The sequence below is a fragment of the Ochotona curzoniae genome, unplaced genomic scaffold (genome assembly GCF_017591425.1).
Source record: "Ochotona curzoniae isolate NIBS_2020 unplaced genomic scaffold, NIBS_Ocur_1.0 contig_1014, whole genome shotgun sequence".
Lineage (NCBI taxonomy): Eukaryota > Metazoa > Chordata > Mammalia > Lagomorpha > Ochotonidae > Ochotona > Ochotona curzoniae.
This window is the reverse complement of record NW_024464920.1, coordinates 8992390-9008162: the sequence shown is the minus strand read 5'-3', so window position 1 is coordinate 9008162 and position 15773 is coordinate 8992390. Positions and strand designations below refer to the sequence as shown.

Below are 15773 nucleotides of genomic sequence, written 5' to 3'. Positions count from 1 at the left end.
GAAGAAAATAAAGAGGTGAGAGAACCTGAAATTCTAGGAAGATCCTTGAAAACAGGGCTGATCAGAGGCTGAGAAAAAAATGACACAGGGAGGTGGTGGCTTGAATTTACTATGTGTGCTATATCGTCAGGAAAGTTACCATGACAAAGACCAACTTTAGTGTGAGTTGCACCAATGGGAGAACCAAAAGTCTCCTGGGAAAGTACTGTCAAAGTTTGGGTTAGGGGTGAAACTGATTATCTTCCGACGAGTTAGTGATGTCAGATTCTTTTTTGTTTTGTAGGAATGAGAGGTATGGAGGGGAGATGGATCGGAAGCTTAGAAATAAATTTGCTTTGTCACCAACCCAGATTAAGGGCATGAAAAACAATACTGGAAAAACAAAACAAAACAAAAACACCAAGGGAATATAGAATGCATAGCTTTGCCAATGACTGGCACTCCTGATTGCAATTTAGAAATGATATAAGTAGGGCCCGGCACGGTGGCGCAAGTGGTTAAAGGTCCTCACCTTGCACGCCCGGGATCCCATATGGGCGCCGGTTCTAATCCCAGCAGCCCCGCTTCCCTTCCAGCTCCCTGCCTGTGGCCTGGGAAAGCAGTCGAGGACAGCCCAAAGCTTTGGGAACCTGCACCCGCGTGGGAGACCCGGAAGAGGCTCCTGGCTTCGGATCGGCATAGTATCGACCCGTTGCGCTCACTTGGGGAGTGAATCATCGGACGGAAGATCTTCCTCTCTGTCTCTCCTCTCTGTATATCCGCCTTTCCAATGAAAAAATAATAAAAAAAAATCTTAAAATTAATTACATTGTATTATAAAAAAAAAAGAAATGATAGAAGTAAACCATGAATTATTAAGTCACTTTTTCCCTCTTTGCTTTTCTCTTCCCTTTATTGAGTTTGTTTCCCATGACTCTTGTTTTTTTTTTTCAGAATATTTATTAATTGAAATAGTAGGGTTATTTCCCAACGTCTTGAATATTCACAGTGGTTTCATTATGTTGAAACAGAAGATCTGAATACATTAGAACTTTTTTAGTAGTTATTTTTATGAATCCTTCATATAGCACTCAGTGGCTTAATTTTCACAGTTATAAACTTTGTTAAAGGTAGTGTTCAAACAACTATGCAAGCACAACCATTCCACACACTTTTTGTTGTTGCCGTTTTGGAGCATTGCAAGGGTACTGACCACAAGTTAATCCAAAAAAGTAAGTTCACAAGCTAAATCAGCTTGTATTTTTTATCTGTAACATCATTTACGTCCTTTTGCAGGTTGCATCCCGACGTTTTGGCAGAGACGTCTTCAATTTTGTTATACCTTTTTCTCCGAAATATTTTTGTGACCAGTGACATTAAAATTAAAGAAGAAAATCTTTTCTGTGATAATATCAAAGGCAATGAAATTTTCCCCTCTCAACAAGTAAGTGAATGAAAGTGACTAAAAATATGTCATCTTCACCAGAGGCTTTCAGGCCAGATTATTTGGGGGTTGCTTATGCTGCCTTGTACAGACTGAGTGGCCCTGGTGTGAGTGTCCTGCTGTAGTAAAAATTCCATGGACGTTTCATAGGCTTGAGTTCCTTTTTTTCTTCTCTTTTTGAATTACCTCTTTCTCTTTCTGTACAAAAGTCAGCATATATTTCAGACATCCAAAGTTGCATAATGTAAAAAGCAAAATCCTTTGCAATTATTTACCTCTAAGATTATTACACATTTTTGTATTCTTTTTTATGATTTTAAAAAAATATCCAGACAAGTTATCTATTGTTATTATTGTCTAAAGTGGGACCACAATCAACTTGTTCTGCAACTTATCTTCTTAATATACTCTATAATACATGAAAATGTTTTCATGCTCACACAGATCAATGTTTCACATTGTTTCTGATTACAGCATTCTCATTCCTGTTTAGAGGCAGTAATTTAGCATATCTGCTGCTGAGTTTCTCAGGTTGGTTATAAACATCACTCGACGTGTTTGTGAAACTCTACTATACTCTTTTTGGTTGTTGTTGTTTTTAATGATTTATGTATTTGAAAGGCATAGTAACAGAGAGAGAGGTGTTCTATTTGCTGGTTCACTCCCCAAAAGACCACCAAAGCTGGGGCTAGTCTAGTCCAGGAAAATGGAGCTCAGTGCAGGTTTTTCCATGGTGATGGCAAGAACCCAAGCACTTGAACCATCATCAGCTAGTTTCCCAGGCTCATTAACCTGAACCTGGATCTGAAGTGGAGCAGCCAGGGCTTAACTACCTTTCCCATATGGGGTGTTGGCGTTCTTGGCCACAGCTTAGTTCACTGTGCCGAAATGCCTGCCACCTTTTCCCAAACTTGTATGTTAGTAATGATCCTAATTTTTTTTACTTTGATTTTAAATTCATTTTTACTTTCTCCTCTCTTATTTTTTACTCACCTTAGATAAGGAGGCTTTACTCATTTTTGATAATTGCATTTCTCTACCTGCTATTTAATTCGTTCATTAATTAGCCAGGAAATTGTTATAGGAGATGGTGCCAGTTCTGGGAAAAATGAAAGTGGAAAACAAATGACCCTTTACCCAAGACAAATTCATCATCCTATAAAAACGTGAGCACTCAAAACTGTCAACCTGTTCTATCACATTGTATTCAGTTTCTGTTTAAAGTATATTCAGTCTGGAAAAAGAAAGGACACTTTTAAAGTACTTTAATGAGTTCCTGAATATTAAACTACCACATTTAAAAAATTTATTCATTTATTTATTCGATTTCTTTGAGAGACAGTCTGAGATAGAAAATTAGAGAGAGACCTTGCATTAGCTGGTCTACTCTCTAAATGACAACAGTTGGCTGAGGCAGGGACAAGTGGGAAGCCAGGAATCAGGAATGCCACCGAGGTCTCACATGGATGGTAGGGACACAGCGACTTGAGCATGGTAAGAGGAAGCTTGAACTTGAAAACAAGCACTCCACACTGGGATGCTTTTGTTGCAATCAGCATCTAAACTGCTAGGCCACACATCCACCCACAGACTACTATTTTAGTAAAAACTTGCTAAATACATATATAGGAAAAGGAAAGAATTCCTAATCTTTTTAAGTGATATTTAATCTCTAAATTTAACTTTACATCTTACTTTTTTTGTTTGTTTTACTTTTTTTTTTTTTAAATACTTACTTAGTTTTTATTTGAAAGAGAGTTAACAGAGAAGGAGTGAGAGAGAGAGATCTTCCACATGCTGATTAGTTCCATATCTGGCCACAATGGCTGGATCTGGGTGGTCCCAACTTAGGGGCCAGGAGCCTCTTCCAGGTCTCCCACATAGGTACTTGGTTCAAGGACTAGAGCCCTCTTCTACTGCCTTTCTTAACTATTTGCAGAAAACTGGATTGGAAATTGAGCCACTGAGGCTGGAACCAGCACCCATATGAGATTTGGACACTGTAGCTGGAGGCTTGGCTTGATAGGCCACGGTGCCAGCCCCCATTTTACTGTCATTTTTATTTAAGTGCAGAAAGTACTGAGTTCAGTCTGGTGGTGATGCATGCTAATCCTCCCCACTGTGGCTCCTGCATTCCATATGTGCACTGACTCATATACTGGCTGCTCTGTTTTCTATCCAGCTATCTATCTGTGGTCTGGTAAGGCAGTAGAGGTTGCCCTGGACCCTTGGCACCTGCATCCACATGAGAGATCTGGAAGAATCTTCCGACTCCTGGCTTCAGATTGGCTCAGCTCTGGCCACTGTGGCCATTTGGGAAGTGAACCAGCAAATGGAAGGCTTTCCTTCTTTCTCTGCTCCCTGTATGTTCTGCCTTTCAAATAAAAGTAAATATAAATATATATATATATGTATGAATCTAAGTCGTACAAATATAATAGAAGATTAGCTTGGTTTAGTGAAAATTTGCCATTTCTCACAAACCAAAAGGGTAAAGGGACTCGACTATTACAAAGACGGTCTGTCTTTACCGTTTGCTATAATTTATGGTTTTGAAAACCAGTTTTTCCTAAAATTGAAATGCAACCAAGGTTGCACTTTTATACACCAAAAAAAGAGATTGATTCCTTCTTTGTTATTAGTGTATTTGCATTGTTTCACAGGATATTTCTGAAGTTGAGTGTCTACATTTAACAGTTTTGGAGAATTAGAAATTTCTCTGAGTTTAGATTTTCTTCAGACTAATATTCATGTGGTCTGAAGCCACGAGGATCATATTTCCTAATCTTTTTTTTCTTCTTCCTTACAAATGAGTAAATTAGCAGCTGGGATTCAATTTGAGTCAAAATACCTATCTCCTTACAGATTGCCAGACTGATTGAATGTGAGAGAGTATTAGTGGCCTTGGAACTTAGCAGCTTCCTAAATGATTCCAGTTACACCTTTCAAGCTGTGACTCAATGTTATGGCCTCCTTGCACCTATAATATATCACAATATTGTGTTGGTACCTGTCGTACAGGTAAGGATATTTCCTGTTGTTCTGTGAGTTAGTTGTTTGTTTTTCCATTGTATTTTTTATTTCTATGAAACAATTCAGTAGGCTCTGGGATTTCCCTTACTCCCTTCCCAAATTCCCTCCTCCCAAGCAGTTTCCCCCACATTATTACAATAGTAGAATCCTTCACAAGCAGTCACAAGTGCATCAATCTGCTATCCAAGTGTGTCCTGACATTGCTGGTGCAGACAATGGCAGACAGTCCAGAATCCTATTGTCAAGATGCATCCAACAGTCTCATTGGGAGTTCATCTCTGATTTGGAAGTAGAGATGTGTGCAGCACCATATCTTCACATCTAGATATGCAAATCTCTATTATGCTGTTACTATATGTTCTTTTAAATGAAAGGCCATAAAACAAATGAACAACAGGAATAAAGTTTAAAAATTTACAACACTGTGGTGTTAAATAACATGCTACAGAATGATCAATGTATTGATGAAGAAATAAAACAGAAAACAAATCTTGGAGAAAATGGTGCTACTATATGATGTGTAAGCCAATGAAGACTTTAATCAGATAAAAAGAAACTATTTTGAAGAAATGAAAGCAAAAACAAAGATATCAAAACCAATGGATTGCAGCAAAAACAGTGTTGGAAGGGTTATGGATCTTATATTTTGCATGAAGTTTGCCTTATATCAGGGAGAATATATGGTATTTGTCCTTTTGGGATTGACTTATTTCACTGAGCATAAATGATCTCTAGTTGGAACCATCTGGTCACAAATGGTAGAATTTCATTCTTTTTAACAAAGATAACTCAGATTCCTTTTGGAAAGGAAAATAATGTATCTCTTTTAAGGTATGTAGGTTAATAATAAAGATTATGAAATCTCAAGAATTAACTGAGAAACTTAAAAAATGATGCATGTAAGCAGACATAAATAAGGATACAAAATATATTTCTCTGAAAACTTTCAACCTTATTGCTGTTCCTAGTTTAATATTGATAATTACACATTTCTAGGTTTTCAAGGTTATTTCAATTTTTATGTTCTTATAATGTTAGAAGCTTCAGTATATATTCAAAACACTTTATTAAAGCCATTAAAAGGAAGAATCATGACAAATGACTCAAGAGAATATATTTGATAGCTTGGAGTTGGGGCAATTAGAATTCATGAAAAAATGGTAGGTGAGAGACTAGGCTAAAAAGATTATATTAGTTATCTAATATGCTTCCTAACAAAACTGCCATAAATGTAATGACTTTAAAGGATACCCAAGCCACTGTCTCATAGCTTCTGTGGGTTAGGAGGCTAACTACATGGTTACTGGTCATGTCAGGCAGAATTCCAGAGCGTTGACTGGAGTTTGGTCTCATCAGAGGCTGAAGATCCTTTCCCAAGCTCATTGGCTAAGTGGGCATTCGTTGGGAGATCAATGGTGAAGAAGCACCTTGATATTTGTCTAAAAGAAAGTTGTTTGATCCTTATTTGCCCCATGTCTGTGATGTTAAGTTTAAAGACTTAAATGCAAAATAGAGCAAAATTACTTTAGGTAAAAAAATATATATTTGCCAAAAGGTGACATGTGACCCAAGACTTGCAGGCAGTCTTTCTGAATGAGACAAGACTCCTTCAAAACAGGAAACCTCTGGGTGACTAAAATGACCATCACATAAATAATACAAGCATAAATTAAACCTTGTGGATTTGAACGTCTCCAAGACTGACAGAGGGTATGTATCTATATCATAAAATGCCTTGCAGATAAGCCCCTCACAGAAAATCAAATGTGAGTCAAGTGAGAAACATAAAAAATTGTACAGACTCTGAATAGTCACAAAAGTGACAGTGTGATATCACTCACAAAATTGAAAAGATCTATAGCTCCCATTGCCAGCGAGAATGTGAAGCAGAGGCACTCTTCATTAATGGGTGAATTGTGAATTATTAGAAGCTTTTGGGTTTCATGAAGGCAAGCTTAATTTTAATTAAAGTGAATCTAATTTCAAAAAGTATTAAAAACAAATATGCCTGACAATAATCACTCTCCTAGTAATTTGTCCTATAGACTAAGATTTTAATAAAATACATTTATCTGACATTGCAAGTCCTTTATTAGTAATTTATCCCAAAAAACAAAATCACCAGTTGGCAAAATGCTATTTCTTTTTGTACCACTTGATTCCTGGGTTCTCATATTCCACCTGCTGGGGACACAGTACCATATAATGGTTATTGATTTAGAGTGCATACTGTGTCCTAGAGGATGGTGCTTCTTTCTCACTGGGTATCATCTTAAAGTGGGTTGCCTCAGTCATAGCCCACATGTTTACAATGGCTTTTTCGATAGTTGCAAATAAGCTGGAGATACACAGGAGAAAAAGTATTGCTAGACTGTCAAAAAAAAAAGTGCAAAAGTGTGTATCATAAGATTTTGGAAATGGCTAGATGAATTATGATTGATCCATGCAAAATAATACTATGCAGGCATTAGAAATAATGAATTGGCAATGTACCTGTAGACTTGGAGCTAATTCTCGTTAAGACAATTGAAAGAGAAAAACAAAGTTCAGAAAAGGGTGTATAAATACCATTTTGTAAAATAGTAACTTTTCTTGTATACAAACTTACCCTTGATCAAATTTACAATCATACATTAGAAAACAATAGAAAGTTAAGTATGAATATTTGTTTACTTCCTGGGATATCAATATTTGGTTTAATTATTTCATTACCTTTTCATTTTATCTGAAAGGTGCGCAAAACACACACACACACACACACTCACACACACAGAGTCATTCAGACAAACACTAAAAGAGAAATCTTCCATCCTCTGATTTACTGCCCAAATGCCTGTAAAATCTCACTTTGGGCCAGGCTGAGGCCAGGATCCTGGGACTCGTTCTTGGGCTACCAAATGGGCAGCAGGGAGCCAAGTATTTTAACTACTGTCTGATACCTGTCAGGGTACACATTAGCAGGAAGCTGGATCAGAATCAGAGGAAAAGAGACTCAAACCATGTATTTCAATATAGGGTACAGGTGTCCTGAGTGGCGTCTTAACTGCTTCATCAAATGCGTGCCTCTCATTTTAGTTTGAAAGGAAAATTATTATTAAGTACTTGGAGTCCCCCTACAGTATTTAATATACCACAGAATCCCTCATACCGTTTTTAATCCCTCGTACTTAAGCCTGTCTCTGATAGTTTCTTGTATACTTGGAACTTTCTTCCTGCCCACTTGTCAACAATATGCTTTCTTTTTATAGTTCTTTCTATATATCTGTCTTATATATTTATTTTTCTCCTCTTCAACAATTTTCCAATTTCTTTAAATGAAGAGCTCCTCTGAAAACAGAATATATCAGTTTTATCCCTGGGTATATTCTTTTGTACATATTAAGTAATTTGTCAATACTTATTGTTAGCAATAGAATTTTATGGTTAAGATATGATTTGACTAGTTTGTTTTGTGTTGAGTATGACATATTAAAGCAAAATCATTGTGCTTCTGTTTCATTTTTTAGATTTTGATAAAGTGCATAGTGTTTTTGCAAGGACTACCGAATATTGGCCATTCAAAGAAACATATCTTGAGTTTTGAAAGTGTACAGCACATGATAGCTTGTTGTATCTTCTACATAACAAAGGTATTTATCTCATTCTGTGTCTAACCAATTTAGAAACCATATTGATCCTGAAAGCAAAGCTAGTTTTAACCATTGTAATTAGATCTCATTTAAAGCTATCACCCTCAAATCATATTTAGAACAAAAACTAATGTAATTTGGAACATTGCAGCTTTGTAATCCAATGTTGGACGTTTTGATAAACTGATAGTGCTTCAGAAACTAACAGTTTGATGTTTATGAAACATCATTTGTATGCTTTGTAGGCATTATGGATGGTTATGCATGTTCGTTACGTGCGCTAAATTATTAATTACACTTTTATTATACTGTAGTCAACCTAAGTATCACATCAGGTTGTGAACTCACTGGAATCTGCAGGCAGACCTGAAGTATCTTCACCCCCGAGTTGGCCTAAGGTAGTGGGGCTTAGATAATATCAAGAGACCAAGCAGCAGAGTTACAAGAGTCTATCATTAAAGGTGAGGTAGGCCAATGTCATGAAATTCAAAATATTAGAAATGGAAGGAATGGGCAGAATAGACAGAATTGGAGCATGATTCTCACAGTGCTGGGCAGGAGTCTGAATTCAAGACAGAACAAACGATCATATTGGGTTGAAATGGCACCACTTAAGACTGATGTATCTGGGAGGATACAGACTGGAGGATAGATACTGCATCTGCAGGCATTAACAGCAGCAGCAACAGCTGGAGCAGAATGTAACACTGTGGTGTAGAAATTACAGTTTAGTGGAGGACACAAAGCAAACACACACATCAGATATAGTCTATGAAGCTTTCAGTGTTAGATACAAAGAAGGAAAGCAGTGAATTGACAGGGATTCATAGGACTGGACCTATTTTGGATGGAGTGACCTTGCTTAAGAGAAAGAATAGAGGTAAGACAGATGGAGGAGAAGCAGCTTGGTTAAGCAGAGGGCATAAGGATTATGTGAGCAAATGTTCTTAGCAGAGATTCATGGTTGTCTAGCTCTGTTTTCTGCTACTATAACAGAACACTACAACTTGTGAAATGTACTTCTCACTGTTCTGGAGTGTGGGGAGCTCAGTATCAGGGTGCCAGCATCTGGTGAGAGTTCCCTTCAAGGCAGAGGGCGTAACATGCTGAGAGCAAATGAGTGCATGAGCTCCTGTTTCTTTTCCTCTTTTTGTGAAGTCAACTAATCTAATTTTAGAAGACCTGACTTCATGACCTCACCCAGTCCTAAATAATTCCTGAAGACTCCAAATGATATCAAGGACACAAGAACTGTAGGGAACGCATTATAATTATAGCAATAGCCATCAATTACACTACCTTTTAAGATTTTTTTTCTTTTCTAAAGATTGTTTATTTAGTTATTTTTAAAAGTTTTGTTTATTTTTATTGGAAAGGCAGATACACAGGGAGAAGGAGACACACAGAAACATCTTCCGTCACCTGGTTTACTCCCCAAGCAACCGCAACGGTCAGAGCTGAGCCAGTCTGAAGCCGGTAGCCAGGAGCTTCCTCTGGGTGTCACCATGGGTGCAGGGCCTCAAGGCTTTGGGTTATCCTCTACTGCTTTTTGGGGTCACAAGCAGGGAGCTAGTTGGGAGGTGGAGTAGCCAGTACACAAACCAGCACCCGTATGGGATCCAGGTGCGTGCAAGGTGAGGATTTAGCCAGATTCTAAGTAGATTTTACAGATAGAGAAAAAGAGAGAGAGAAAGAGAAAGAGAGAAAGAGAAAGAAAATATCCATCATGCACTGGTCCACTTCCCAAATGGCTCAATGACTGAAGCTGGAATAATCTGGAGCCAAGGGCCAGGAGCCTCCCCTAGGACTCCCACATGGTTGTAGGGGGCCCAAGGATCTGGACCCTCCTCCACTGCCTTCCCAGGCCATTATTGGGCAACGGAATTGCAAGTGGAGCAGCTGAGGCTCAGACAGGTGCCCATATGAGATGTTGGTGTTGCAGGTGGCAGCCTAGCCTCTGTTATGCCAAGGTGCCAGCCCTGCCTTATTTAAATAAGCTAAGAACATTCATATGGCGCAAAGGATTCCCAGTCTGTTGATTTGAGAGTTATTGTAAGAGATCTGTATATCCACATGTATGCCTAACCTGGTTTGTAAATGAAGTAGTATATTCCTATATGTTTTTCTCTTTTCTGTAGTTCTGTATGAATACAATCGAAATAACTAAATATATTTCTTATTCAAGAAGAATTATTAGGGAAGTATTCTGTGGGTCAAGGCTTTCAGAAAGATTTTTTTTTAAATCAATTTAAAATAAACACGGAGGAGGAATTCTGAGTAGATGGTAGCTTAAGTATGTATCTCTGGCCTCTTTCAAATCCCTATTTCAGGGTGTTGTAGAAGCCAGTTCAGTTCAGTTGACAAAGAGCAGAGGGATATCTTAGGCAAGGGTAGCTTTAGCAAGGGCCGTTAAGGGACATCACTCACCTTGGAAGCCGTAAAGAACCAGGAGATCAGAACCCAGAAATAAAACTATTGATCTGTGTTGCATGCTTCAAAGGCCGGTGTTCGGTGATTTCTCAGAGGGTGTAATTGACATAATCTAGGTGAATCTCCACAAGGGACGGCCATATCTATGTGCTGTGTCATGTGGTTCTCACCAGATTCTTTGGATTTGGCCAGGAGTCTGGAAGACTATTGCCCATCTGATTTGATCCATCACTGAGTTAGGATGTAAGCTTGTTTCTATTGAGGTCCAGCAGTGGAGAAGTTTCTGTCCTTGACTTTGGCAAGGAAGTCATTATTTGTTATTTATAGTTTGACCTCAAGAGTAAAAAATATTCCTTCCATGGCTTACCAGATCACTGTTGTTGGAGGGACATCTCTGATCTGGCTTATGTTGATTCTGGAGGGATATATGCTACCACTAGGAAGAAAAAAATACTAATTCATTCAAGAGGAGTCAATATTCCAAAGGAAGGAGAGTGAGTCAAATATCAGAATAGTTGCATTGTTTCCTAGTACCTGAGATATGACTTGGGAAAGAAAAATGAAAAGACAGAGAAAACTTGGAAGGACATTCAATCAAAGGATCTAAAAACCAACTAACTCATCAGACAAATAAACAAAAACAAGAAAACAAAGATCCTTCCATAACTGAAAAAAGTCTGACGTTTTAAAAAAGATTTATTTTTTTTTATTGAAAAGTCAGATATGCAGAGAGGAGGAGAGACAAAGATAAAAATCTTCTGTTCAGTGATTCACTCCCCAAGCGGTCCCAATGACTGGAGCTCAGCTGATCCGAGGCCGGGAGCCAGGAGCCTGTTCTGGGAATCCCACACAGGTGCAGGGTCCCAAAGCTTTGGGCCGTCCTCCACTGTTTTCCCCGGCCACAGGCAGGGAGCTGAACGGGAATCAGGACTGCCAAGATTAGAACCAGTGCCCGTATGGGATCCTGGTACATGCATACAAGGCGAGAGCTTTAGCCGCTAGGCTATTGCACCAGGCTCAAAGTTTTTTGGAATGAAAAAATTCCAACAAATTAACATGATGATTATATGGTGATTTAAATATGGAATTTTAAGAAAAACCTCATGAAACAGAGCAAAATCACCCAGAGATGGTAGATAAATTCAAAAGGCAGATCCACAGAAGTCATAACAAGAAAATAAAGGGGGTAGGAAAAACAACAAAAGGAGAAGCAGTGGGCTCCCTCAGTCCCCAGCAGGATCAGTGCAGACCCCATGCGGAGACAGATGCTGTGAAATTACTGAAGTCAGAGGATGGAAAAAAAAACTATAGGTTTGAAACTGAAAAAAAAAAAAAGGTAATTTACAGTGGAAACAATCAATTTGTGTCACACTTTTTCTTTTCTTTTCTTTTTTTTTTTTTTTGTCAGCAGTGCTGAAAGTTGAAGCACTGGAACAGAATTTGTAGAATCCCAAGAGAAACGCTAAGGTCCAAAAACCAGTAACTGGGAAAGATATCATTCCATTTTCAGGGCAAAATCAACGTTTTCTAAAGTGCAGGCATTTACATAGTCTCCTGTCCTTGTAGTTATCTAAGGCAAACACTTGAGGAAATACTCTATCAAATGACAATTAATTCAGAACCAAAATCCTGAGATAGGGGAAGACAAAAAGGACAGGGATAATGGGAACAATGAATCTTGGGCTATACGTATTATTAAAATTAGATAGAGAATGATGACGTGACGAGGCCTTTCTAATATAAATGCTAAGTAGGGATTCTTGAATGAGAAGACTCGTCTTTGAAAGAAAGCCTCGTTAGTAACCTAGAACTAACGTTTTCCATCCCGTTTCTGGAGGGAAGGAGTCTATAGACTCTTGGCGGGTGGTGGCAAGTTGTAAAAATGTGAATGTACTTCAAAAAGTTCCTGGGAAAAATAAATAAAAGATAATATCTACATATATACGCACATATCACTCAGGAATAGGTAACAGAACTTTAAAGGATAATAGAGCTTCCAGATTATATGATGGAGAGGGAAAAAGGGACTGGAATGAGAAACAGTAGCAGGAAAGAATAATTTGGAGAGAAATGGCTGATTCAGCAGAAGTAAGAACAAGGAAAAAGACGCAGTACGTAAGATGGAAGGAATGCAACTAAGTATGAATGAACTCAAACATTAGAGATTCCCAGATGGCTAAAATGTTATGTTCAAAAGTGCATCATTTCAAGGAGCATTATGAGAACAAAGAGATAAAACAGTAGTTGAGCAATAAATGGCTAAACCAAGGATACTTGGAAAATGCAAATACAGATAAAGGATGAATAGCGGTTTTCCTGTTAGGACAAGGCAGAGTTCGGGGCCTGAAGCATGAATCAGGACAGGAAACCGGGTGGGATTCTTCAGCTCTGCACTGTCGGATCACCTGCTCTGCTTCCGGGTGTTGACTGGTCACTGCTCTGCTTCTGGGTGTTGTCTGGTCACTGCTCTGCTTCCGGGTATTGACTGGTCACTGCTCTGGTTCCGGGTATTGTCTGGTCACATGCTCTGCTTCCGGGTGTTGACTGGTCACTGCTCTGCTTCCGGGTGTTGTCTGGTCACTGCTCTGCTTCTGGGTATTGACTGGTCACTGCTCTGCTTCCGGGTAATGTCTGGTCACCTGCTCTGCTTCTGGGTGTTGTCTGGTCACTGCTGGTCTTAAGACAGCTTCACTGTCAAGTGATAAAGATCAGATCTGAATTAAAATAGAAACTTGGATTTTTTACAAAAGTAAACTTAAGGGAGCAAAGCCCTAATATTATGTGAAAAATATTACATAGGCATTCAGTAGCACTTAGCAGCCTTTCGTAGTACATTATCTGGTAAGTGAGGAATGGAAGGAAGGTACTGAATAATGAGAAAGATTAAAACTTGCAGCAAATATTTTTTTCTAAGCCATTTTGTTAAAAGAAATTAGGCACACAGAAGTCATACTGACTCTAAACAATGAAATTCAGTACTTTTTGATGTTTTCTCTGATGCTATAGTGAAGGATGGTAAATAATTTTATAATTCTAGAAAAGAATATGTATCTAATCATCAAGGTTTCAAAATTCCAAGAGAATCTGGTAAAAAAAATATGGCTATAACTGTAAATCAAATATATAAAGTAATTTTATATAAGACTCTTACAAATTAATGGATCTTAAAAATACTAACAATAGTCAAAAAACAGGGGATGAAGCATGTTACTTGTAATCCACAGTATTTTAAGCTTAACAAAATGCCAAATAACCTAAATGAATAAAACCCCTGAGATCTTACCAAAGGTTAACACGTAATATCTGAGGCCGCTGGCCATCGTTGAAACCCAAATGATGTCTTTATGGAAATGTTCCCAAATGCATTCTGAGTATGCTAAAAATGAATATGATAATGTCAGGATATTGATGTTTGAGCTGACTCTGTCCCAAATTGATAAGTTGACAATTATTCTAAAAGCTATCCTCTAAACTGACTTCAAGTCCCAGAATCCTGGAGCAAATGAGCTAGCATTTGCTTTTTTATGTTTTTCGGATAACAGAAAATTCACTTCCTATAAAGGAATCTTTATAAAGAAATTGGACTGCTATGCTGGACATTCAAGAAAACACATGCCCTTAGCTCACCTGCCTTTTCGGTATTTATCTCTCCAATTTTTGTATTTAAATATTCTTCATTTATGTATTGGAGAGGGAGATGGGGCAGGCTGCTGATTTAATCCCCAAATGCCCACAGTTGGTGGGGCTGGACCAGGCAGAAACTGTTGGTAAGGTCACTGCTGACATCTCCCAAATGGGTGGCAAGAACCCAAATAGTTGAGCCATTACCTGCTGGCTCTCAGGGTTAGCATTAGCAGAGGCTGGACATGGTAGCAAAGCTGTGACACTAACAAAGGTTCCCCAGTATGAGATGCTGGTGTCCAGGCCATGACCTAACTGCAAAGTCAGATACCTGCCCTCATCCCACCTCTTTCCTTCGCACATTGTGTTTCATAGTGAGCAGTTGTCCAGCACCATTGTTCTGGTGCTTGCTACAGGAATATTTCCAGTTCTCAGCATTTGGTAGATCTTACCAAGCATTTACTCAGATTGGAGTAAGCAATCACTATTTTGCAGCCATTTTATGTATCCTGGCTCTGTGTCAGGAGTAACAGTGGTTGACTTAACTTAAACACTCATTTGCTCAATAGAAGAAATGAGTCCTCAAAAAGATCATTGAGAGATGTGTATAAGGCAAAAAGCAAAATAAGCTTATGTTTTAATGCCATTTTTTTTCAGTGAACTTTTTGAAGTGTTCTTATATTATGAAGCATATAACCTTTTTAAAAAAATTATTACTAGAGAATAGATTTTGTACATCCCATAGGTGCAGTTACAAGAAGATAACCCCACTTGCCACCCCTGCTTTCCCGCATCCCTAATACCTCTCCCTCTATAGGGTGACTTATTTCTACTCTCAGTTGCCCTATGGAGTCTTGAAGGAGGTGTCTTGCTCCTTTGTCCCTTTGTGACAGCAGGGTATGTGCAAATCAGATTGCTGCGTAGGGAAATTTTCTTGGGGTTGTTGCTAGAACCCAGGTTTAATGATAAGAGGAAACTGAATAATAAGGAAGGAAAGCTGTTCTGGGAGGGCAAGGAGCACAATGATGAGTGTCAGAAGTATACTTGGCTTAATATTCTGTAAGATTAATTTACAAGGAGATGATAAGAAGAAGAGTCTTCTAGAGAGATAGCAGAGAGCCAGGTTAGAGATGGCCAAAGAGTACCAGCTGGGAATAGGGGATATGAATGAGAGCCGCAGAGCAGGTCTTCCTCCCATAGGATCACAGACACTCTGCTGAGAAAGCTTATTTCCAGCCCAGTCTCCCAGAATGTCTTGTAACTCTTGGATTGATAGAAGTGCTCCTCTAAGATATAATGAGGTCAGTAATTATGCCATTCCCCAAACAAAGCAACACAAGATAAGAAGTGATGGTGATAGGAACTCTAGGAGTGACTTAAGAGTCTTAACATGGATTTTTTTTCTTTGAGTGGGGAATATTTTCTAAATAATAAACTTCCTGTACCAGAAGATATAAGACTGCCTAGGTCAGAAGTATGGGGAATTCCTTGTTGACTTGTTCTTATAATTTTTTTAGCTCTTTATTTAAAAATAGGAATTTTTGTTTTGTTTTGTTTTTAGCCTTAAAAACTTAGAAAACTTTTGAATTTCTGGAATATAGTTTGTTACACTTAAAAATAGACAAGAATATCCAATA

General features: G+C 38.3%; 1 protein-coding gene across 1 annotated transcript in view; it reads left to right on the top strand.

Annotated features, from left to right (window-relative positions):
- CFAP54 (cilia and flagella associated protein 54) overlaps positions 1-15773 on the top strand; it is a 345554-nt gene that overhangs the window by 91353 nt on the left and 238428 nt on the right. Inside the window, exons 24-26 of the mRNA XM_040980448.1 lie at positions 1276-1423; positions 4289-4444; positions 7963-8085. Of these exons, the coding sequence (XP_040836382.1) occupies positions 1276-1423; positions 4289-4444; positions 7963-8085 (427 nt within the window). The remainder of the gene's footprint in view (positions 1-1275; positions 1424-4288; positions 4445-7962; positions 8086-15773) is intronic.